At 39.3% G+C, this 23,592-nt stretch overlaps 1 protein-coding gene across 3 annotated transcripts; it reads left to right on the top strand.

Moving 5' to 3' along the window:
• Positions 1–533: 533 nt before the first annotated feature.
• Positions 534–17,522, top strand: gucy2d (guanylate cyclase 2D, retinal). 3 transcript variants are annotated; one of them, XM_036143222.1, is made up of 20 exons: positions 534–954; positions 1,992–2,253; positions 2,347–3,025; positions 3,113–3,414; positions 3,510–3,882; positions 3,986–4,070; positions 4,160–4,271; positions 4,369–4,488; positions 4,595–4,675; positions 5,811–5,987; positions 6,058–6,214; positions 6,308–6,457; positions 6,651–6,799; positions 6,874–7,037; positions 8,802–8,994; positions 10,003–10,177; positions 11,254–11,352; positions 12,610–12,704; positions 12,810–12,892; positions 15,165–17,522. In XM_036143222.1, the coding sequence occupies exons 2-20, from the start codon at positions 2,152–2,154 to the stop codon at positions 15,247–15,249; spliced, it is 3,381 nt and encodes a 1,126-aa protein (XP_035999115.1). In that variant the 5' UTR covers positions 534–954; positions 1,992–2,151; the 3' UTR covers positions 15,250–17,522. The 3 variants fall into 3 exon arrangements, with proteins under 3 accessions (XP_035999115.1, XP_012722668.2, XP_012722669.2); XM_012867214.3 differs by having other exon boundaries at positions 1,992–3,025; XM_012867215.3 differs by having other exon boundaries at positions 1,988–3,025.
• The last annotated feature ends 6,070 nt before the right edge of the window (positions 17,523–23,592 follow it).

The raw sequence follows: 23,592 nt of genomic DNA, 5'->3' as shown, positions 1-23,592 counted from the left end.
TGGGTTTTACACATCTAGATGAAAAGGACCTTCTGGCTCTGCTATGAAATGTTGCATAAACTTGCTCTTATGTTGTGTTGTAAATGACCTGAGGATCCCTTAAAACTTCTGGGTTGTGTCATTTGTCTATGATTTGTAACAGGTCTGAACTGAAAATCAGTGAAGTCTTCTGTTTTTTTTTTTTTTAGTTTTTTCATGAACACTTGTGAAGGAAGTAAACTGTTTAAACAGGATTTAAGTTTCCAGTTATCTCTAAGTTTTTAAACTCTTTGCATGCAAAAGTAGTTTGGATAAATCAGCACCAACAGCACGTGAGCAAACGGCGAGCATGCTTCTACTTTCACCCTCTTCTCCTTGTGATCCCACCCCACACACACACACACACACACACACACACACACACACACACACACACACACACACACACACACACACACACACACACACACACACATGCCTTCCGCACTAGTGTGGATTAAAAGCTAAAGAAGGTTGAGAAGTCAAAGCTTGTCAGCCCTTCCCACTTTTTCCTTTCCCAAGATCTCAGCTCATTGCGGCAATCTATTTTTACCAGCGCAATCTCTGGAACCAAGTTGCACGTCTTCTCATGTACCTGTGGTTTGGGGTGGGTCCCAGTCCAAAACAGGGACCACAACCAAAGCAAGAAGACCGACACCCTGGAAATTTGAAATTTTTTTTTTATATTCAACTTGTTTCTGACAGCTCTGACAGGATAAAAGATGAGATAAACGTCCCAGTCTTTTTTTTTCTTTTTTTCTATTTGTTTTGTTTTGTATCTCACATGAATTGAGGATTCACAATGACATTTTTCACAATGCAAGACAAAAGATAAGTGCTCATCCTGAGTACTCTTAATCCACTTGGAATTTAGATGGTGCTATTTAACGAAAGGCTCAAACCCTGACATGGCTCCCGTGTGGGAAACTACTCCAGGTAAGATCTCCTTCATATTCAAAGCATTTTGTTTAAACTGGTCGTGTCTCACGTAAACGTGAACAACTGCCTCTGTCCTGTAGCATCGCTCAGGCCTGTCGGCAGGACAGCTTTTCTGCCAGAGGCAAGGATGTTTGAACCTATGGTTAATATTATCCCTTTTACCTTTGTCATTAAATAAAATACTGTCTATAAGGAAGTTATTTACTTAAAACTCTAAACATTAATTTGATTTGATGGCTTTGAATCTCAGCAGCACCTTCTTGCAAAGCTAGTACATACAATTCAAACAACTAAAACGTCAGTGTCAGTATAAATACATCTTCTATGTTCTTTGAGAGCTACATATTTTTGATAAAATGTCATAAATTCAGAGTTTCTAGCTGTGAATTATACACTGCATCAACAGATATGGTATAACTGGAACTACTTCTAGTAGTTCTATGTAAAGGTCAATTAGAAAACCAGTAAAGTATTTTTTTTCAGCTATTTCTGCTTAACTCCAAAATTGAAAGGGCAAGACTTTCATTTTAATATGTTTTAAGTCCAGTTCAAGGTCCATCACACTATATTTAGAAAAGCAAACCTTTAAACTAGAGGTATTTCACTTAGTTAGTCAGTTAGTATCACATTTGGTTGTAAGTGAGACAGCTGTGACTGGATGATACTTGAAGATGACCGAAAAAGCTTAAAAAAAAACAAAATCACTGGCAAAAGGAGACACCATGTAGAAAAAAAAACCCAACGGTGAGAGAACAGGATCCAGATTTAGCTCCTGGTTACCTGGCATTTGATTTAAAGTCCAAGGCTCTGGCAGAGCTAATGAGCTTGGTACACACATGCTAGTAATTCTCCAAGGTGACAGCACCAGCACTACGCCCTCAGTGAGGCGGCCATATGGATGCTGACAAGATTCATAAAGACATTGTGTCAAAGGATGGTTAAAAATCATCTCTGCCTCATTTTCAACACAGATATTATTCAGTGTTTTGTCTCCAGTTTGCTAATATGTTTTCATTCTTGTCTCCTGGAGGCAGTGATGGCTTGGGGTCTTTTTGTCGCATGTCTACCTTTGGACTAGAGGCCTGCAGAGTGCCAGGGGACGCAATCCCAGAACAAAAGACACTCACACGCTCAGGATTATAAACTCTCAGTTCACCCTCTGTGTCTGAGGCGTCATAAAAGCTGCATGTGACAATGACAAATCAGGGAGACCCCCGATGTCTGCACAACCTTGCCTACCACCCACGATGGCGGCATCACTCAGTTAAAGTGATGAGACGGAGGCATATATGGACGGTGATTACAAATAGTTTTGCTGGGTGTAGAAAGTTTGAATTATCATCAGCATCCTTTTCATTGTCATTGAAATCCTTGTCATCAACACCACAGTTGCCATCATCCCCAGTGCAGCCCACCAGAAGATCGAGGGGGAACTGGTTTCTTCCCCTGTTACTTGTGATCTCATTATTCCCCTGTCAAGCATGGGCAACCACTTTCAAGGTGGCCCTGGTCGGACCCTGGACATGTGACATCTTGTACTCTAAGGCTCTCCCTGACTTGGCAGCCCGCCTTGCCACCAGCCGTATAAACAAGAACCCCTACCTCAACAAAGGCTACTGGTATGACTACACGCTGATTAACGAGGACTGCAAGTCAACTCGTGCCCTTGTTCGCTTCGCTGATGTCGAAAGTTACGGGGCTGCTTTCTTGGGCCCTGCTAACCCAGGCTACTGCTCCTCAGCTGCTTTGTACGCAAAAGAATGGGACCTTGGGATTCTATCTTGGGGTTGTCTCAAACCCAACATGAACGCACAAGACAAGTACCCTACCTTCCTAAGGCCTCTGCCACTGTCCGCCCATGTTATTTTTACCGTGTTAAGGTATTTTCGATGGGCTCACGTGGCCATCATCTCAGAGGAAACAGATATTTGGGAAGCCACAGGACAGGAGTTAGCCACTTCACTCAGAGCCCTTGGTCTGCCCGTCAACCCCGTGGTCACAATGGAGAGCGATAAGGACGGACCTCGGAGAGCTCTAACCAAAGTGAGGTCGGCAGATCGAGTTAGAGGTAAGGCGGACTTTATTCAGAAAGCAGAAATTTAAGCACATGCAAATGGCACAAATGTGTTTGTTTCAAATGTTGTTCTTTTCGCAGTGATCATCATGTGCATGCCCTCTGTCCTGATTGGTGGCCAAGCCCAGCACCAACTCCTGACGACAGCCTTAGCTATGCGTATGATAGACCGCGGCTATGTTTTTCTCACCTACGACACTCTCCTGTATTCCTTACCGTACAAAGACACAAACTACTACATGCTAGGAAATGATACCAAGCTCCGAAAAGCCTACGATGGGGTTCTCACCATCACCATGGAGTCTGGTGAACGCAATTTCTATGAGGCCTTCAGAGATGCTCAGAGCACTTATGAAATACGCAGCAGTACTCCACCAGAGCAGGTAAGACTCGTTGACGAATCTTGTTACTGAAAGTGAGAAACAAATTCTTAACAAAGATTTTTACAAAACATTGTTTGACTGCCCTTTTTTTTTAGGTTTCTCCGTTCTTTGGCACCATTTACAACATGATGTACTACATAGCTATGGCTGCGGAGCAAGCCCGTGCCAGTGGAGGCAGCTGGGTAACAGGTGCCATCCTGGGAGACAGTGAGGGAGGCTTCGACTTCGAAGGGTTCAATCAACGTTTGCAGGCTGGGAAAAAGGGTGAAGGGATGCAGGCTGGCTACGTAGTGCTGGACTACAGCGGCATGGGCACCACTCTCTACTCCACTCATTTTCTTCACGCTAGTCACACAGACGGCAAGACCGGGGGTTTGAAATATCTCGGTCGCTCTGTCCACTTCGCAGGCAGCACTCCCTTCACAGATTCAAGTTGTTGGTTTAGCCCCTACTTTGCTTGCACTGGAGGTCAGTGGGTTAGCAGACAAACAGTATTTCCACACTAAATCTATACACTGATGTAGTACATGTGGTAACATGCACAAACTTTTTTCTTTTTCTGTTCCCAAAGGAATGGATGTAGTCACATTCTTCTTTCTATTCCTGTTGTTCATTTCTTTGGTGGGAGCTGTAGTAAACATCTTTATTCATTTGAAGTATGTATTATCAGATTTGGAATTTTACATTACCTCAGCTCGCTTAGTTTTTGTGTTTCCTCAATCCATTATGATGTCTTTGTGCACAGGAAACAAGGCAGGGTTGGGTTCAGCTTTGGGGGTGACGGAAATGGGGGCTCATCCAAGGTGATCCTGACTCTCGATGATCTGGTCTTTATCAATACTCAAGTCAGCAAACGGGTCAGTCTAACGGTATCGATACGGACACGTCTGTATACTTGCAAGTGATCTGCTCTGACGTGACGTCTTTAACCTGTGTGTGTGTGTGTGTGAGCAGAAGCTAAATGATGAAAGTATTATGAAGAGCCTAGGGGACATGAAGACACCTCACCACTCGGTGTCTGGTCGTAGCTACCTAGCCTCCACTCCGGACAGTTCAAACGTTGCTGTCTTTGAGGTAGGAAAATTCACATTAAGCCGAATGTGATGAGTTTGTGGTTCTAGCTTCAAGTTCTGGAGCCTTTGACTTGACAAAAAACTGTGTTGCTTTGCTTGTTTCACAGGGTGACTGGGTTTGGTTAAAGAAATGTCCCACAGGAGCGGTTTCTAGTGTAAGTGGAAGCACGGAAGTGGTCTTTGTGAAGGTAAGTGAATCTGTAAGAGACTTTTGTTTTTGTTCAGATAAAAGATAGCACAGGAGCTGATGTTGATGGAGTGCTTAGTTCTTCGTAGCCCAAAATGCTAATGTTAGCCATAGCATTTTAGGCCAATGAACAAATTAATTTCTTTTTACCCAGAAACTAAAGATCTCTAATGTTCAATGTTCTCAAACTGTGGTACAACTACCTCTTGGTATACTTGGGTTACTAATTTTGATTTAGAACTAATGAAGTGCCCATCAATCTAGCCATGTTAATCTATGCTTATAACAGAAAACACTCAAAAGGAAGGTGCAGAGCAGAATATCCCAAAGAACTCAGGTTATAATTGGAAGCAGATAACAGTCAACCATCAACAAGTGCTAGAGTCTCTGCACTATTCACAATGATAACTAAAAGAAGTGAATATATGTTCCTTCAATGCATTTCAACACAAAGGGTTCACTAACTAAAAACATGTACATACTCTACAAGAAAAGATAAATATGTTTTTTTTTTCTCAGGGGGGCAAGAACAAAATGACAAATTTCTGTTCTTACAGCCTTGGTTTTGGAGGTCTTGTGGTTTATTGACACATTTTGGGCAGAACCTTTCACTTATATGGTTCCTGAGAACCTATGAAGACTTCACAGGAGCGCTACTTGAGTTCTTGTTCAGTATGAAAATGTATTGGCCAGAAATACCCTTACTCTTGTTTCCTCGAGTAAAAGAACAAAGTCCTTTGTGCTTATGGAGCAAGCAATGGATTTAAAGATTGTACGCGTCCAAAAGTTTTAATAAAATACAAACCAGAAGTGCAAAAAAGGAGCAGTTTATTATTGCAGATATCACAGTTTTTAAATGACGGAGAAATTCTTCACTTTTCCACAACTTCAGGGGACCCTCCTGTTTATTTTCCAACTTGGAATCTGGACATTTAGACTTAGTAAAAATGAATTTTATTATGTTACCACTATAAACTTGTTGTACTTGTGAGTGCTAGTTTTCATTGTGGTGAGACTGTCTTTGATCATTCTAATAATTTAACAACAGCACAGATTGCTTTTTAGGTTGCAAAGGCACAAAGCAAAGTGATTTTTGCAAACACAGCTACAGTGCTGCCATTTATTTTCCCTTTCAGCTAAGGGACATGAGGCACGAGAACCTAAATCTGTTCCTGGGTCTGTTCTTTGACTCTGGCATCTTTGGCATTGTGACGGAGCACTGCAGCAGGGGAAGTCTGGAGGATTTGCTGGGCAATGAGGATGTGCGTCTTGACTGGATGTTCAAGTCTTCCTTGTTAATGGATCTGATCAGGGTAAGAAAGACTTATTTGTTTTATTTCACACACGAGCATGTTTTCTTATTACTTTTTTTTCCTCCATCAGGGAATGAAGTACCTGCATCACCGCAACATCATCCATGGACGTCTCAAATCTCGTAACTGTGTGGTGGATGGACGCTTTGTGCTGAAGGTTACAGATTATGGGTTTAACGAAATTTTGATGGCACAAAGCATAGAAACCGATGAAGAGAAACCTGAGGGTGAGAACACCTGCAGATTTAAATTGACACTCTTTCTTTGTTTATGCATAGTATTTGTTTTAGTCATGGTTGTGTCTTCTTTTCAATCAAAAGACTTGCTTTGGACGGCTCCAGAGCTGCTGCGAAACCCAAGTCAGAGGAGGAAGGGCACTTTCTTTGGGGACGTTTATAGTTTCGCCATCGTTGTACAGGAGATCGTCTCTCGCTCTTCACCTTTCTGCATGCTGGACATGCCTCCCAAAGGTGAGTGATCAGATACCACTGACGAGACGACCGTGCACAAAAACAATAAAGATCTTTCTAAAGTGCTCCTTATACAAGGCAAAATCATTTGCAGTTAGCCAAACAAAATGTTCTCCTTTCATTTCTTCAGTTGTGTGTGCCCCACATTTTGCTGATGTTTTGTGTGTGTGTGTATGTGTATATATGTTGACAGAGATTATCAACAAGGTCAAAGACCCTCCGCCTCTTTGTCGGCCCATTATATCAGTGGAAGAGGCTCCTTTAGATGTAATTCAGTTAATGAAACAAGCCTGGAGTGAAGATCCAGAGAAGAGGCCAACCTTTGAGGATGTTTTCAAACAGGTAAAAATGCAGGAAATACGGTCACGTGAGATTCCACAGTAAACTTGAACTTACCGAGAAACACCCCTTTGCAGTTCAAAGGCATCTCAAAAGGAAAGAAGACTAATATTATAGACTCGATGTTGCGGATGTTGGAGCAATACTCCTCTAACTTGGAGGACCTCATCAGAGAGAGGACAGAAGAGCTCGAGCTGGAAAGACAGAAGACGGATCAGTTGGTGTCTCAGATGTTGCCCAAGTAAGTGTCCAGCACATGGAAACATGGTGAAGATGTGGTGGTGTGTTCTTTAGCTGGAGGTTTTTGATGTTGACAAATAGCAACAGCCTCAAGAACCATGCAAAGCGGGGGACATTTTTATTAAGAAGTGACAAAAAATAAATGATGCTACTTAGCCTGCTAAGCTGTTGCAGAACTGGGGAACTTCTTAGTTGAAGAGTGCTGAACCCTAGGTGCACAATGGAGCGTTTCCTCCCAGCAGCTGTTAAACTTTATAACCATCAGTGCTCCTAACAAGCTCAATAATTGCTTTTTACATCCCAGCTGTTAATTACAGATTAGTTTGTTGTTGTTGTTTTTCCCATTTTTGCTGTTTTGCCTTCAATCTCAGTATGCCATTCTTAAGAACTGTCCACACTTTTGTCTTCTTTGTGGACCTTTTTCCCCTTATTAGCTGCTGATAAACCTGACTTCCCCCAGTTTGGGACCATAAAGGATCATTATATTCTGTTATTCTAGTCATTGTGGTTGAAAGTCAAAAGCTGCATCACTAAAGCAGCTGATGTACCAGTTTGCTGTGCAACACTATTTTTATTTGAGAGAAAAGATTTGGTTATGCCTTGTTTGTATCCACGTCATGCTTGGTACTTTTTTCTACAAAGAACGTTTTCATTCAGATCCTACAAGTCGTACAATAAATATCTGTTCATATCGGTGTTATATATGTAACTTATATGAGTGCACCATGGCTAAGGTAGAATATTTACTGTGGGTTAGATTTTCATCCCAAAAAATTTGTTGAGCTGACTTCTGTCCTAACATCAAAGTCAACCAAAAACTGAGACAAGAATATCCAACAACATAGATTAATAAACAAGTAATGTTAAGTTCAAAATTAATAAATTTTATTTTAAATTAAATTTTAATGATTAGAATACAAAATAAAGAGGACAGTTTCATATAGTCTGAAAAGACTTTTGTTGACAAAGATTTAAATTCGGATAACAAAATATACATTGTAACTCCTGTTCTTCGTGTAACTTCCGTCAAATCTGCAAAATTTAATTAATTGTTTCGTTTACACTGCTGAAAAATAATGAAATAAATCAACATGAATAAATACCACCACATAGCTTGTCTGTGTTTTAATTTGTGACTAATTCTTTGGTCAAAATCTGACTGTTAAACATAGCTAACACTAGCTTGGGCTAACTAATGAGCTGCTAAAATGTTAATGTTATCTTATGTGAACAAACCCATTATATTGTGTGAAGAAAAGCCACCAATGAAAACTGCAGAATGAATAACATTATCATAAAGCACATTTTTCTTATTTCATCTCGTGGAAGAGGCTTATTGAAGTCTAATCAGGTTGTTGTTTAGCTACATGGTGGTCGTTGAAGCTACTTCTGGTCCTAGCAAACTTGGTCATAATTTTTGTCACAGTGTTTGATTAAAACTAACCAACTTTTGATTTAACAGGCTAGTGCTGTGTTGAACAAACCACTCAGCTTTTATGTACATTTAGAGGAGGAGGGGGTAGTTTGCTCATTTAAAACCTTCATAGGAAAAACAGCTTTTAAAATGTTCCTTTAATGTCACAAATCGTTGTGTCAGGCTCCAGATTGCAAATTGTCCGAGTTCTACGACCTTTTGGCTGAAAATCTTAACACCATGACATTTGTTGAGGTCTTGAAGACACTGCTTTATTGTTTGTTTGAGTCCCAAGCTGTGTCTGGTTCAGCACCGCACGCTTGTCTTTCACTCGTCATGTTCCTCTTTCAGGTCTGTGGCCCAGTCGCTGAAGCTAGGCAAGCCCGTGGAGCCGGAGCATTTCAGTGAGGTCACGCTGTACTTCAGTGACATTGTGGGTTTTACCACCATCTCAGCTCTCAGCGAGCCCATCGAGGTGGTGGACCTGCTCAACGATCTCTATACACTCTTTGATGCCATCATTCCGCTGCACGACGTGTACAAGGTTGGTGTTTATAAGATGTTTGGAGCATTTAAAAAGGGCATTATTCTGGATTAAATTCTTTAAGTAATCCTTTTTTCACTTCATAGTAAATTTAAACAAATTTAATCTGCAAATGTTTCATGTTTTTGAAGAGGCAGCAATTTTACATTGTGTGAAACAGTGAATCAAATGACAACCCCTACATCTGAAAAAGATTTATTTTGCCTAATTGTTGTTTATTATTTGTTTTGTGAAATTATTATACATGGCCATTTATGAGTAGATCCTAAAGATCCTTATTGTGAAACCTAATTTAACATAAACAGCCACAAAAAATTTATATTTCTTTTATTCATTTTTTCAAACCGATATTACCTCTTTAATAAATTACCATAAATAATAATATTGTTGGCCATTGTTTAGAAATTTTATTTGATTTCTAGATAATATTTTAACTCACCCTTTCGTGTTTCATGATACACAGTGGGTTTAAAAACCTTTGGTAGCCCCATTATCCTGTGTATAACCTAAGAATATGGACATTATCTATAGGCTGTGGAGTAAAGGAACTTAAGTCTCAATTTTATCTTAAAAAAGAGATTTAAAGTAGGCTTTGTCGTTTTTAAACTTACTATACTTCCTTTTCCAGTTTGTGTTTGTATTTTTTATTCAAATGGGGCCAGTACTGAGCAAAAAGATACTGAGTTACTACCATTAATATTGCTTTTAATGTAACACAATATTTCATTTGCTCCTTAATCAGACATAATATGGGCTGTATAAATAGTCACATTTGTATTTTAATTTAAATTTTGAGACAAATCAGAAAGACAATATGTGTCTTTCCAAAACATGTAAGCATTGTTGAGAAACATCAGTGATTTCAATAGTGATTTTTGATCAAAACATATCCGTGTTGGGTTTTAGGTATCTCAGACCCACTTTCAGCTCAGTGAAACTCTGTGATTGCAAATTGAGACAACCTGTTGGCTGCTGCATTTGTAACCTATTCATTCTTGTGACGTTTAGGTGGAAACCATTGGCGATGCTTACATGGTAGCCTCTGGAGTTCCCACCAGGAACGGCAGTCGTCATGCAGCTGAGATGGCCAACATGTCCCTTGATATTCTGAGCCTGATTGGGAGCTTCAAGACTAGACACATGCCTGACCTGAAAATCCGCATTCGTATTGGCCTGCACTCCGGTGACTGTCATGCTCCTCCCTTCTGTCCAGTGATTAAACCCCAACATTACAATGATATGCCTTGAAATTGTATCTGGATAATTCCTTGGAATAATTTGATCATATTTAGTGTGAAGAGGGCACTCACTACTTCATATTTCGTTATAACAGAGCATCTAAGCAGTGGATTGGGTTTCAAACATTTCCCCAGCAAACAAAATTAGATACGAACAGAATTAGTTGAAAAATCATCCTATCCCTGTGTATCTCTTCTTCTGGTTTTATAACACCAGGAAACATTTGAAAATATAGAGAAACAAAGTAGCCAAAGTGTAATTATCTTGACAAAAAGCTTAACTGAGGACAACGAAGAACTGGACCAAACCCTTGGAAGGTCCTTCAAAAAGCCCACGGCTTAAACTGCAAAAATGTTTCCCTAAAAGAGTTCAAGATACACAAAGTCATGGGGGATAATATAATTTTGATCTTCAAGATCATCAAAACTGCCCTATGTGATGTGTTTTTTAATTATTTTGTGATTTTCATAAAAACTTTGTACAGATGTACGAAGTACCGAGAAGCACTTCTGACTTGAAAAGCGCAGTAGGTCAGGAGTTAAATCTGTTGGGACTGCGTAATGTTGGGTAAAACAAACGGAAACGCCATTTCATAGTGAATAAGAGTTAGAGAAGAATCCGAGTCCCCAAGCTGCTAAGTCAAGGAGATATTTTTACCTCTTTTATCCTCGTCTGAAACGTGTTCCTGGAACAGTGAAACGCTATCCACTTAGAGTGCTGTCATCCAATTAAGACGCTGCACAGGCTGGACTTATGACTCGGCCCAATGTATTTTAATGATGCTCTCCCAGTTAGAATGCCATCTGTAATTTATTTAATTTGAAAAAACTCATGTTTAAACACCTCAAGAACTTTGGTGCATCAGAGAGCTAAGGTTAGAGAAACTTGATAATCCAGTGGATATCACACATATTATAAAAATATCACACATTTCCTGATTGTTATATTCCTGACCAGAAAAGATGGTCTTCTTAGCCTTCTGTGTGCATTCATGTTTGTCATCATATGCTTCAATCACAGGTCCGGTCGTAGCAGGAGTGGTCGGCCTGACGATGCCTCGGTACTGCCTGTTCGGAGACACGGTCAACACCACATCTCGAATGGAGTCCACGGGGTTGCGTGAGTTTTTTTTCTTTTTTAATATATATACAAAATTCCTTCAGTTACATTTTGAATATCCTCTTCGAAGAGCCTTCTGGGCTTGAGGACAGGTGTACGGCAGTCTGAGTACATGTTGCTTCAGGTTAAACAGGGCTTTAAGAGAGAGGTGCTCACTAATCCTTTAACACTATCAGCAGAATTAAAGGCCAAGTTGAAGTTTCAGGATAGATGTCAATAATTGCCGCATTTCTGTTCACCATACGCCGCATATATTCAAATTTAGGTACAAAGTTGAAGATTTACCATCAAAAAGCTCATGCCCTATGCTTGCATGAAGTCTTTTAAGTTCTTCCCAGGGAGCTACTGTTTATTTGATGAAGCCTTTGCTGAATTGAACAGGTTGTTTTCTTTTACACAAAGTAAAATCAAATTCTTGACGTTTATGAGTGGACAGATGTGTAGTTTCACTGGCAGAAGATGCCCAGCAATAGTCTACTGCCCCCAAGTGGAAGCAGAACAAACAACGACCAGACTGCTGTTCTGTTCAATATTAGAAACACACTGAGTAGAAACCTTAGATAATGGATTCTCCAACTTCCTACAACAAATACCACCTCAATAAAGGGTCTATCAAAAGGCTCCCATGCACCTTCATACTATCAGACCATGCGTGTTTTCACACAAAGAAGAATACTTGAAGAACAAGAAGAAATGCAAGTTACAAGTCAGAAAAAATACAGGGAATTCTGTTAAATCAGAATTACACTAAGAAAAGATGGAGATTTATCACCAAGCCCAGCCTGAGAATCCAATATGGCTGCCATAGGTTTAAACATTATGGTAATGGCAGTAATGAGCAGTTTATTCACATTTCTATTAAATCTTTTACATTTAAATACATGAACAACCCCTGTATGTGAATATGAGCCGCCACCAACCAGCCAGCAGCACTTTCTTATCAGATCACCATCGTCCATCTTCAGCTTCTAGTGGAGTTATCCCTAACTATGCTGCAATGTACGGTACTTCCGATTTGATTGGCATCTGCTAAGAGCAGTGCACATGAATGGCTCACTTTCTTATTTATTTAGTTTTTGACTGGTTTGAATTACTGGCTCTACATTACAGATAATTCGATACACATTTAGCTCAGAAATAGTTTCTCCTCAGTGCCATAAGTGTTCCTTGTGCCACAATTTGAAAACTGGGTCTTAGATGTGTATCTGTTACGAAGCTATTTCTGCACACTGAAATTCTGTTTTTCAACATACACAGCTTACAGAATCCATGTCAACCAATCAACAGTTGAGATCCTGAACAACTTGAAGATGGGATACAAGATTCAGGTCAGAGGTTTGACAGAGTTAAAGGTGCGTACACTTAAAAAGTGAACCCTAATAATTTATTAATAGTAGAAATGCAAGACAGAACTGTGACGCTAGCAGAAATGAATGCAAACTATGACCTGATTGCAGGGGAAGGGTATTGAGACTACCTACTGGCTGGTGGGGAAGGAAGGTTTTACCAAGCCTCTGCCAGTTCCCTTGGACACCAAAGAGTAAGAAAATATTTAGTTTGCTCCCCCAAATATTCCTAAAAGTTATTTGTCTCATTTCAACTGTGAACCGTTCTAGCCTGAAGTGTAGAAGGCTGTGTAGCTGCTTAGCCCCCCCCCCCCCCCCCTACGACTGGGAGCCCAAAGATAATTGGTGTCTGTCACCGGACAGTGTTTCGATATGCATCGGTTATATGAAACTGAATGCTAAGTCATTATTTACAATTAAATTCCTATTTAATCGTTGCAGCGGCTTGTCAGAGTGTATAAAAAATAATTAGCAATATAACTGTTTAGAAAATACTGTGTGAGGAAAACTATAATATTATTATTATTATTATTATTATTATTATTATTATTATTATTATTATTATTATTATTATAAAAATACATTGAAAAAACTGTGTTCACAGTCCATTAGGCATTTTTAACCTGTCAATATGATGACTGAACCATAACAAGGAAAATTTCTATTTCAAAACCAATACGTAAGCTTTAATTGGAAAGGCCAACAAGATCATGTTTTTCATGTCAATATGCAAAAATCTATTCTGAGAATAAAAATCTATTCTGAGAAGATAGACTAAAGATAATCTAGAATAATCTCTATTTTAAAAGGATGACACTGTTTATTTGTATTACTGACTTAAGTGATAACAAAAGTCGACTGAGTAGTTTCCAATAGTCTAAACAATAACAGTGTAGCAATATGGAGCCTCAGAAGCCTGTCTTTTTGCAAACATATGCATACACTGGTGTTGGGTTTTGCACTCGTTTTACTCTCCTGACCAAGGCTGCTGAAAAACGCCTTCATTATGATATTATATTGCGTTAAAACCATCTTTTATTCCACAGAAAGTATACCTGGGAGCCTCTGAGCATGCCATGTTTACAACATTTCAACTATGATAATGAATAGTTTATTTTCATTTCCAAAATATTTTTTTTAAGTAAATTACCTTATACTTCTAGCTTAGAACTCAGTAAACTTTATAATGAAAGCTGCCTGATTGCATCAAAAAGGGAAACCTACTGATATGCTGCTAATGATGACTTGGAGAGGCATGTGGAAAGGACTGGAACCAAGAAAACAGCCCATTTGGAATTAAACACAAGGCTGATCACATTGTTTTAAGACTCGGTTGCGTAACTAATTTTGTTCAATAATCTATGAAATTCCAGTAACCCTGTTTTGCCTTCATGCCCCTGCAGTAGGGATGAAACTTATGTACCTAATCTACCTCATTCCTCCATTCCATTTCATATATTTCCTTTATAGTGAGCTTAAGTATCTGAAACGTTAAATTATACCCAGAAATACTTTTGTTTACATTCCAGAGGGAGAATCTATAATACAGTTTGGTCTTTCATCAGCTAATGATAGTCTGAACATCTATTCTGAGTATCTTCTGAATTTTTCCTCAATTAGTAGTTTTGTTTTTTGTTGTTCCTTTATATAATTAATCATTTCGAATATATGTGATCAGTGTTAGGTTAATTGTTGAATCTACTTCCAATATAATCATCTAATTTTGACTCAAGTGTTGAAAATCTAAGTCCTAAAATAAATAGAATATGTGAATATAATTTATTTTTCTATCTGTGTATGCCATACCTGTGTATGCAACGTACACAGAATTGTCGACAAAGACAATTTAACCTTGAGACTGATTAAACTAATATATTTGAGCCTGATGGGATAAAGGCTTTGTTTTATTAATGAGACTAAAAAGAATTTGAACACATATATAAAGATGTAGCCTTATAATTGCCACCTTTACTGATTAACCGTAGGCTTCACTCCCCTGGAAAATACGTGGGCTTTTATTTTGAAAACTGTCTGTAAGTTAACAAACAATAAAATCCCTTATGCTGGACTGGTTTAGCCGCATTAGTGATGTTAAACCTACTTTGCCAGAATGTAATTAACAAAACCATCAAGGCATTTATTACGGTTCCTTTTAGCTTTGTTTTGAAAAGCCAGCATGCCTTTTTCATGCCAGTTTTACATCCACTGGTCATGTGTTGCCTACTTTAGCACTAATCTAACCTATGAAACAAAGAGGCATTTTTATTTTACAGAAAATAAGCCCTAATTTCTAACTCTCTTGACCGCGGTGTAGGGGCTGTTGATTGAACTCGTTGGCTCACTAAACAAGCTGTATCAAATAGAGAATTCAAAAATGTTTGCCCCTGCTGTGAATATCCTGTTTAATCCTCTATTCTTCTCATTGATGTGACACATAAAAGCTGCTTTTTATCCCCTCTCTTACAGCGGCGTCAATCATGGTATCGGACTGGAAGAGCTCCCTCCGGACAGAAGGCAGAAATTCCTGGATCGACAGAAAAGGGCAAACTAGCCACGCGATCAGAGGCTGACGTTCGTGGTCTGGGAAGTCGCGTTCTTTCTCAGACCAAAGACGTTCGCGTGGCCGGGAGAGCAACACACCCGAGGAAAAGAAGGCCATCTGGAACCGGCGACAGTGTTTTTCTCACGCAATGCATTTCTGCATTTCTAGTCTGATCACAGCACTTCATCCATACATCCAGACTTCTGTACGCGAAAAGGAGGCGTGCAGGAAATGACCTTCAATGGATTGTTGGCACATCAGTTGTTTTTAAAGCAAAGGTGCTTAAAATACGAGGTGTGTCATGGGTACATAGCAGGCGTCAGGTGTGCTGATCTGAAGATAAACAACCGAACATTAAGAGATATCATGCACTGCGGTACTGAGTGCGTTGCGGCTCTGCTTCTTCTACCGGATGTGTTCCTACCAAATTCTGTGCGCTTTAAAGATAATGAAAACATTTTGCCCAGGTCTCACACTATCTGGAGCCACAGAGTTTTAAGCTCAGTTATGCCAGACCCCCTTTAGAGGCTCCGCTTGTCGCAGCTGCATATATATCAGGACATTAACTCCCGTTACTGTGAGTTTTATTAGGATTTAATTGCCGCGCTCGGCTCAGGCAGAACAGGTGAGCAAAGCTGTGACTTTTGCTTTTGTGGCAGCGTCGTTTTCCACATAGGATGCTGAGTGGGAACCTGGACTGTTTATGTGATATTTGATTTATAAATCATCTAACAAGCTCTGACAGAAGTAAACTACGTTATAATTAGTCATCTGGTGTAAACTACCCGGAAGGGCAGATCAGAAAGCATCCCCTCGCCATGGACGTCGTTTTTCTTTGCTAGGCACGGGCTGGTTGCCTGGAAGAAGAAAAAAAACATACTGCTGACATGTGCCATCATTTTGCGTCTGTGGTTTACTCCTTTTAATATGAGGCTGGAGAAAAGGCTGTAGCCTACGACGTTAGTGTGTGGGGGGGATGTTGGGCTGCACTAGGTCATCTGGCTGTAGTAAGGCTAATTTTGCTTGTGCGTACAGAACAAAGCTGCTTGGCTCACCAAAAAAGACCGTCCACAACGTTTATTAAGTTCAGGCTGATTGGCAAGCAGTTACATCAATTATTGGCATTTCGTTTTAAGTCTTCATTTTAAGACCATGATACTTCAAACCTTAATTTTTATCAAAGGTTAACATTAAGTTATCATTCATTGAGAACCTCATAGCTCTTCTCAACTTGTGTTTTTCCCCCTTTTCTAAAGCAACTCACTGTTACTGTTTGTTTTTGTGTACATTGCTTTAAGCGTTTTATCCTAAATGGCTCCTCGGTTTCAGCAAAGCCATCCCTCTCTACGTTACATCGGTGAAGGCAGTCTGTTACTGTAACACGCATGGCCGAATGCACTCCGTGTTTATTTGATACCGCACGTTTCTTCTGCAGCGACGCACTGATTTTCAGAGTCAATTGGCTGAAACGATCGCTTCCAGCGCTGTGCTTCGGCCGACCAGCACCCGAAGGATCTCCATCTTTCACAGGGAGATGTCCGGTTGTCGTCTCTTCAGCCTACAACTTCTGCTCCTTCAAGACTTGGAAAAACACGTCTTTTTCTTTAGCTTGGAGATTTGTATATAACTGTAAATGTGTACATAGCTTGTGTCCTGCACAGTTAGGAACTATTTTTTTTTTTTTTTTTGTCTTCTTGCTTGGGTTTCCTAATCCTCTGACTGAAATGGAAATACCAACAAATCACAGGGGCTCAGTCGCAGTCTGCTGCGACTCTTTTATTGAAGTAACAACAGGCAGGCGATGTCAAGATGCGATTTCCCTCTTAAAAACAGGCTGCGGACTTTATTTCGATGTTGTTGTTGTTGGCAGCTTGCTGATTATCACTTTTAACCTTGCTGAAGTAGTTTAGCGTATATAGACAAAAGACAAAAACTGGACGCCTGATGACTTGATTATCAGGTTGCATGCGGTGTATTACACACCATCAACTTTTTTTAGCAGTTCTGGCTCCCCAAGCACGATTAAACCCATGACCAAGAGAAGATCCTTAATCAAGATGAGCAACATTGGAGGAGCGGTCTTTTCTTTCATTGATGGGTATCTGAACAACAACATGACTAATCCTATTTTAAAGGCAAGACCTGTTTTTTTTTTTTTTTTTTTTTTAGATTTATAACCAATTTGCCAAACAGATAGGTCACGTCAAAACTGAATGGACTGCATTGTTCATTTTGAAAGTGATCTCAGTATGTTTCTGTAAATAAATTATGGTTTTAGTGATGATTGCGTCCTCTTTCTGCCTCTCTCTCACTGCCTACCATCAGTTCTGCTGAGGGTCATCTCCCAAATGGTGGCCTGAATGTTCCCTGAATCAATAAAGAAGCTCAATGAAGGCCGTATAAAAAACGGCTAAGGTACTGAATTCAAACATGTCACAAATGATACGTTTCAGGAGTCCTACCTCTCTAATTTAGCCCAATCTCTCAGACAGTGATGACAAATAATGAGGTTTTTTTTTTGTCACCATGACCCACGGTGGCTCGCTTTTCAGTGGACAAATCTAATAAAGACACAAGAATGTTGTTGTTGGTATATATATATATATATATATATATATATATATATATATATATATATATATATTTCACATTGTAACTTCCATGTTGTATGTACAGTATTTTCAAAAGTTATGGTTTAGTTGATAATAGTCATCTTTATTGCCATTGCAACATAAATTGTAATGAAATCTGTCCCATGCATTTAACCCATCCCTTTGGGAGCAGTGGGCTGCCACTGTGCGGGGGGAGCATTTCTGGGCAAAGGGTCTTTGTTAGGGACCCAGACTGGCAGTCCGTGAGAGTCAAACCAGGAACCTTGCAGCCTCAAGGTTCCTGGTTTGATATTTATCCATCCATCCATTTCCTAACCCGTCTGGGGTCGTGAGGGGTGCTGGTGCCTATCTCCAGCTGTCAATGGGCGAGAGGCGGGGTACAGCCTGGACAGGTTGCCAGTCTATCGTAGGCATATATTTATATAGATGGATATCGTTTATTTGTATTTGAGACTTAATACTGACTTATAAACTGCTCAAACCCAACCCTTGACTCGAGGCATGAGTCAGTGTTTTGCTCTCATACAGCAGTTAACCTAACAACAAGCCAAATTTAAACTGGGTGGGTTCCGAGCTATGTATAATAAAACATGTAAGTGCTAGTTTTCATTTTGTTTGTTAAACCTTTTAAAAATAATCCAAGAAAGTAAAGTGTTTGCGGACTTGAAATATTACAGCAACAGTAAAGTCATTCTCAAAAAGCTTTTAGCTGAAAACTCGGCCCTGACTTGATGACCTCTAAAGGACGAGGAATTTCTCAGGTCCTGGGTAAGATATTTCTGGTTTTGGTCTTCTACTTCATAGAGGCCTGACATTCACATATATTGCTGATACTTTCCATGACACACTCCTCTTCTTTTGTCCCCCTCGTTAATATCAATGTTCTTTAAAAACACACGCTGCACACACTGGCAATACGGGCATTTTCTCTGAGTGGTATTACAAAGTGAGGTGCATGGGCAGCAGATAAAAAACAATCATGGCTTTTACCCCCATGAACCTTCATGTGTTGAATTGGCAGCCGCTGCTTGCTGCTGAGACTCGGCAGGCTAGGTGATGTGCTTTGTTCAAAACTGCGCTGCAATTTGTCCCACTGCAGACACTTAATTTTCAGATATAGATGTTACATATAATAAATTGACATCTGCCTGATAGTTAAAATGTAAATCCATGCAGTGAGTTTTTTTTTTCTGAGTACAACATTTGATGTTGAATATATTTGTGTTTTAGATTTAAGAAGGTTGTTCTTAAGCTACCAAACTCTACACAGTATGAGCTAAACCATAAAAATAAGGTGAAGCTCCTTAAAACTATATAAACATCGGTTAAAAAAAATCATTGGCTTTACTAGCAAGAATTATTATTTATTTACTAAAAGAACAAGAGGGACATTGAAGTACATTCTGTAAAATAATTTTCACTTACTCAGCCAGCATTACGTCAGAGCTCTAGAGACTACGACATTCCTATACAGTTCCATACAACGATTTTTTATATATATATATATATATATATATATATATATATATATATATATATATATATATATATATATATATATAGAAAAGAAATATGGTAGAAAATTAACACTACACATCAATCCAATCAACTTTACTTATAAAGTACTTTAGGAACAAACAGCTAGACTAAAATGCTGTACAGATTGAAAGCAATACATAGACATCAAATTAATAAAATACAAATACATGAAATATACAAACCCGACATAACACCAGAGCTATTAAAAGCCTCCAAAATAGGTATGTTTCTTAAAGATGTTAAAACCTGTCAGGAAGGAAGCCTGCCTATATATATATATATATATATATATATATATATATATATATATATATATATATATAGCTATATTCCAACGTTTGGGACCAGCTACAGAGAAGCTGCGGTCTGTGTGTGTTGCTTGAAAGATGTGCTGCAGCATTTTGCACCAACTACAGATGTGCAGTGGAGGACCTACTGCCTCCAAAATACAACGTGTTACAGTAACACAACTGTGTGGTGACAAAGGCATGGATCATTGTTTCAAAGTGCTTTGCAGCAAGCATTGACTTTATTTTTGCGAGCTCTCGGAGCTAAAAAAATAAATTTGACAGATGCCTAATTAGGCCATGAAATGTATAGTTACATCACCCCAAACATGTCCTCCCGCCTAGTAAAAAACGGTGGTGGCAGCATCATGCTATGGGGATGCTGCCAATATGCAGCTGGACTTTCTTCAGTAGGAAAATGGAGCTGGTCAGAGCTGATGGATGGAGCCAAGTAAATCCTAGAAGAACCCATGTTAGAGGCTTTTAAAGAGCCCAACAGAAAAACAACCCCAAGCATACAGCAAGAGTCAAAGGCAAAAAGTAACAAAGATGTATACACACACACACACACACACACACACACACACACACACACACACACACACACACACACACACACACACACACACACACACACACTCATTTGTGTCCCACGGCATTGAAACATTACAATTATGAGGCATACACAAAACGTTGCCCCAACACATCTAAGTTACATTATGAATCTTTGATTGAGTTCATTTGCAAAGAAGAATTTCAGCCTTTAGATTTGTAAAGCTGGTAAAGCTGTGGCTCAGAAGGCTTGCAGCCTTAATTGCAGTGAAAGTGGCTTTTACAGAGCAGTGACACACACATATGCACACTACTCTTTTCAGATTTTTGTTTGTGAAAATTATGAAAAGCATGTATCATTTTCCTTACACTTCACAATGATGCACTACTTTATCTTGATCTGTCTCATAAACCCCTACAAATGTATAATTTTTAACATAGTACTCTAGAGTAAAAAAAGGTCACAAATTAAGCTACACATTTGTGGACATTATTTACAGTTTCTAGTTGTAAACTTAAACATGATTTGTAAGATTTACAACAGGAAACAGCACAGTACAGTTACAACCACAATAAAAGTTGTACATTACATCGTTGAAGCCTTGGATGCCAACAACTACTGTGTGGACCTTTTCGTTGGCTTGTCTAAGGTTTTTACTGTTAACTCTATCCTTTATCAAAGGCGGTCACATATTGGTTTATCAGATAACTCTGTATGTTGTTCTTTTCTACACTTTCTACAATGTGTGCAACACAATGGTCTGTTGTCAGAATATTTAAACATCCCAAACGGTGAGCCGCAGGGTCCCACGTTAGGTCCAACTCTGTTTTCAATTTATTTATTTCCACTCACCCTTTGTGGGATCCTCTGTTATGCTGCCCCTGTTCTCTGCTTCTCGTGTTTTTTGTTCCTTGCCTTTGCCTGCCCCTGCTTCTAAGTTCGTTGCTTTGTTGTTTAATAAATCATCTTCAACTTTTCATGCCACTCCCCAACTCTTGCCTGCGCTTTTGTCCACAAACAGCCACCCCAAAAAATGTCACTGTGTTATTCACATGAGTGCATCTCACCTCTCTCCATACGTTTGAGGTTATCTCTCCCTCATCCCTGTACTTTATATCCTCGACTCAAGTGGGCATCATTATCAATCCACAGACCCCTGCATTAGTACATTCTCATCTATAAACCTATTTTTGGATTGATCCCACCTTATTTATTGTCCTTTGTCCCTTAGACAGTCCAGCCATAAATTCCCTTTCAGGACTTTATCTCCTTTAGCGCACTTATCAAAACAGGTCTCTCTTGTAAATGAGACCTTGGGTAAATGGTAATTAGCCTGTACTTGAATAGTGCTCTATGAGAAATTGGGTTTCAGTGCCACAACCTGTAAAAAAAAAAAAAAAAAGAAGAAAAAAAAGGAATATTTATTTTATGGCGATGCCCACTAGGCCCCTGCAGCTTTGGATTGCCGCCGATCACAGATTTATTTTAATTGTCAGTTCAACCTGGAATCACAGGTTAGAGAGAAAAGGTAATATGTTGCAGACCAGCTGGTAGATGAAATAAAATGTTCAGGTTTATATAAAGCAGAGCTGTAAAATGATAAGCAACCTGCTTAATTACATAGCAGTAAAACAATGTGATGACACCGTTTTCTATGCAATAAAGCAGTGTGTCATATGCTGACTGTTATGCAGGGTGTACTCTGTGAACCATCCCTCTGCATTTAGAGGCTGAATGACATTCAGCCATACAGGCTGCAGACAAGATTGGACCTCTGGAACAACATGTTCTGCAGCTGCTCTGCTCCTGTTTCTGTAGATTCAAAAAATCTGAATGAATTAACAAAAACTGCCTGCTCCTCTGCATGATGGTGAGCGTGTTTCCCAGATAGACCACCCCAGCCATTCAGCACCCAGGTTTTCTTTTGACTGACAGAGCCGGCTTGGAGGTGCCAGTCTCGCAGAAGTCAAGTTTCACAAAGACGCAAGGCTGACGGCGGAAACCAAGCAGGGGGGTTTTATACAGTAAAAGCATGCAAGGAGTTTAGAGCAGAAAATGGGTGCGATTATTTACAAGGTGAACCTGCACACCTGCACAAAATGTTAGGACACTATAGGACCCAAAGCTTATATACTGATGACTGAGAAAAAGACAAGATGATCCATAGGCTACACAATCATTTCTGTAGAGTTTCAAATTAAACTGGGACCAAGTTAAATAGAGATGTTTCTTGTAAGAGAGTGAGTTCCAATATTTGTTTATTTCAGATTAATTTATTAATCGGTGTTACCACCAGGGAGGTACATGAGGACAATAACTAACCTCCAAGATTTGCTGGCCTGCCCAGATTGTCATCGATGCCTTTTTTTCTTTTTTGCATGTGATTAAGGATGAAAAGCACAGGCAAAAATAGATGCCTAAGTATCTATTTATTTGATAATTTTTTTTCCTTTTTTGTCCTTCATAGTTCCCCGTTTTGATATTGCTTATACTTGGACTCACTTAGGTTAAAGTTTAGCAGCTGTAAAATCTGTGACGTTGAAAAGCACATATTGCCGTTACAAATCACATGATCTGTTATTTATTTTTTTATTTTATTTATTGTGTGACAAAAATGTCAAGGTCAACCATAGCACAAAATCTAAACAAAACTCTATAAGATTCTGTTAGGGCACACATCTACCTGTTGTTTATGCATTTTTGATTAATTAATTCTTTTGCATGCCGGTTTTTAATTGGTCACTTCCTCTGGACTATATGCCCCCCACTATGTAAATACGACAAAAGTATGATAAAAATGTAATTCTGTTTTGGCCCTTTTGGGCTTTTGGAGTAGGTTAAATACAATCTTCAAATACAATAATGTTAGGTACCGCTGACATTGTTCCTCATTCATTTAGCAGGTTTCTGCATTCATCTTAACGTCATTGTGAGTATAACCACGAGCATCCGGCAACATTTGCTCAAAGTCAGCCAAGATGCCAGACTTCTTGTGACTAGCAAGTGTTTCCAACTTGACAATTTAGGCCCCCGTGATAAAGAGTTTGGACTGAACTGATTTGAGTAAGCTCTTTCTTTATTAGATAAACACATTTTTTTACATTATATATATATATATATATTTGATGATTCTATGCCCCCCCCAAATCAGGTTCTGTTTAAAGGTTATAGGCAGTTAACATTTTCCTTGTTATTCTCAATAACTTGAAATGATGTGGTGTTTATAGGGATTTTTATTTTAAAGGACAAATGCCAAGAGCCCTTTTCAGGGAGGAGGGAATAATGAGGAAACATTTTTTTGGCTACGGCACCAAAACTGGCTTCAACCATGGGGTCCAAATTGTCCTATAGATCTAACCTT

The sequence above is a fragment of the Fundulus heteroclitus genome, chromosome 11 (assembly GCF_011125445.2).
Source record: "Fundulus heteroclitus isolate FHET01 chromosome 11, MU-UCD_Fhet_4.1, whole genome shotgun sequence".
Taxonomy (NCBI): Eukaryota; Metazoa; Chordata; class Actinopteri; order Cyprinodontiformes; family Fundulidae; genus Fundulus; species Fundulus heteroclitus.
Note: the sequence above shows the minus strand (reverse complement) of the source record. Positions and strands in the feature narration are given on the sequence as shown.

Coding starts and splice junctions, on each gene's coding strand:
- gucy2d (XM_012867214.3), top strand. CDS start 2,152: ATGACAAATCAGGGAGACCCCCGATGTCTGCACAACCTTGCCTACCAC. Junction 4,272..4,368: donor ATACTCAAGTCAGCAAACGG/GTCAGTCTAACG, acceptor GTGTGTGAGCAG/AAGCTAAATGATGAAAGTAT. Junction 8,995..10,002: donor CGCTGCACGACGTGTACAAG/GTTGGTGTTTAT, acceptor TGTGACGTTTAG/GTGGAAACCATTGGCGATGC.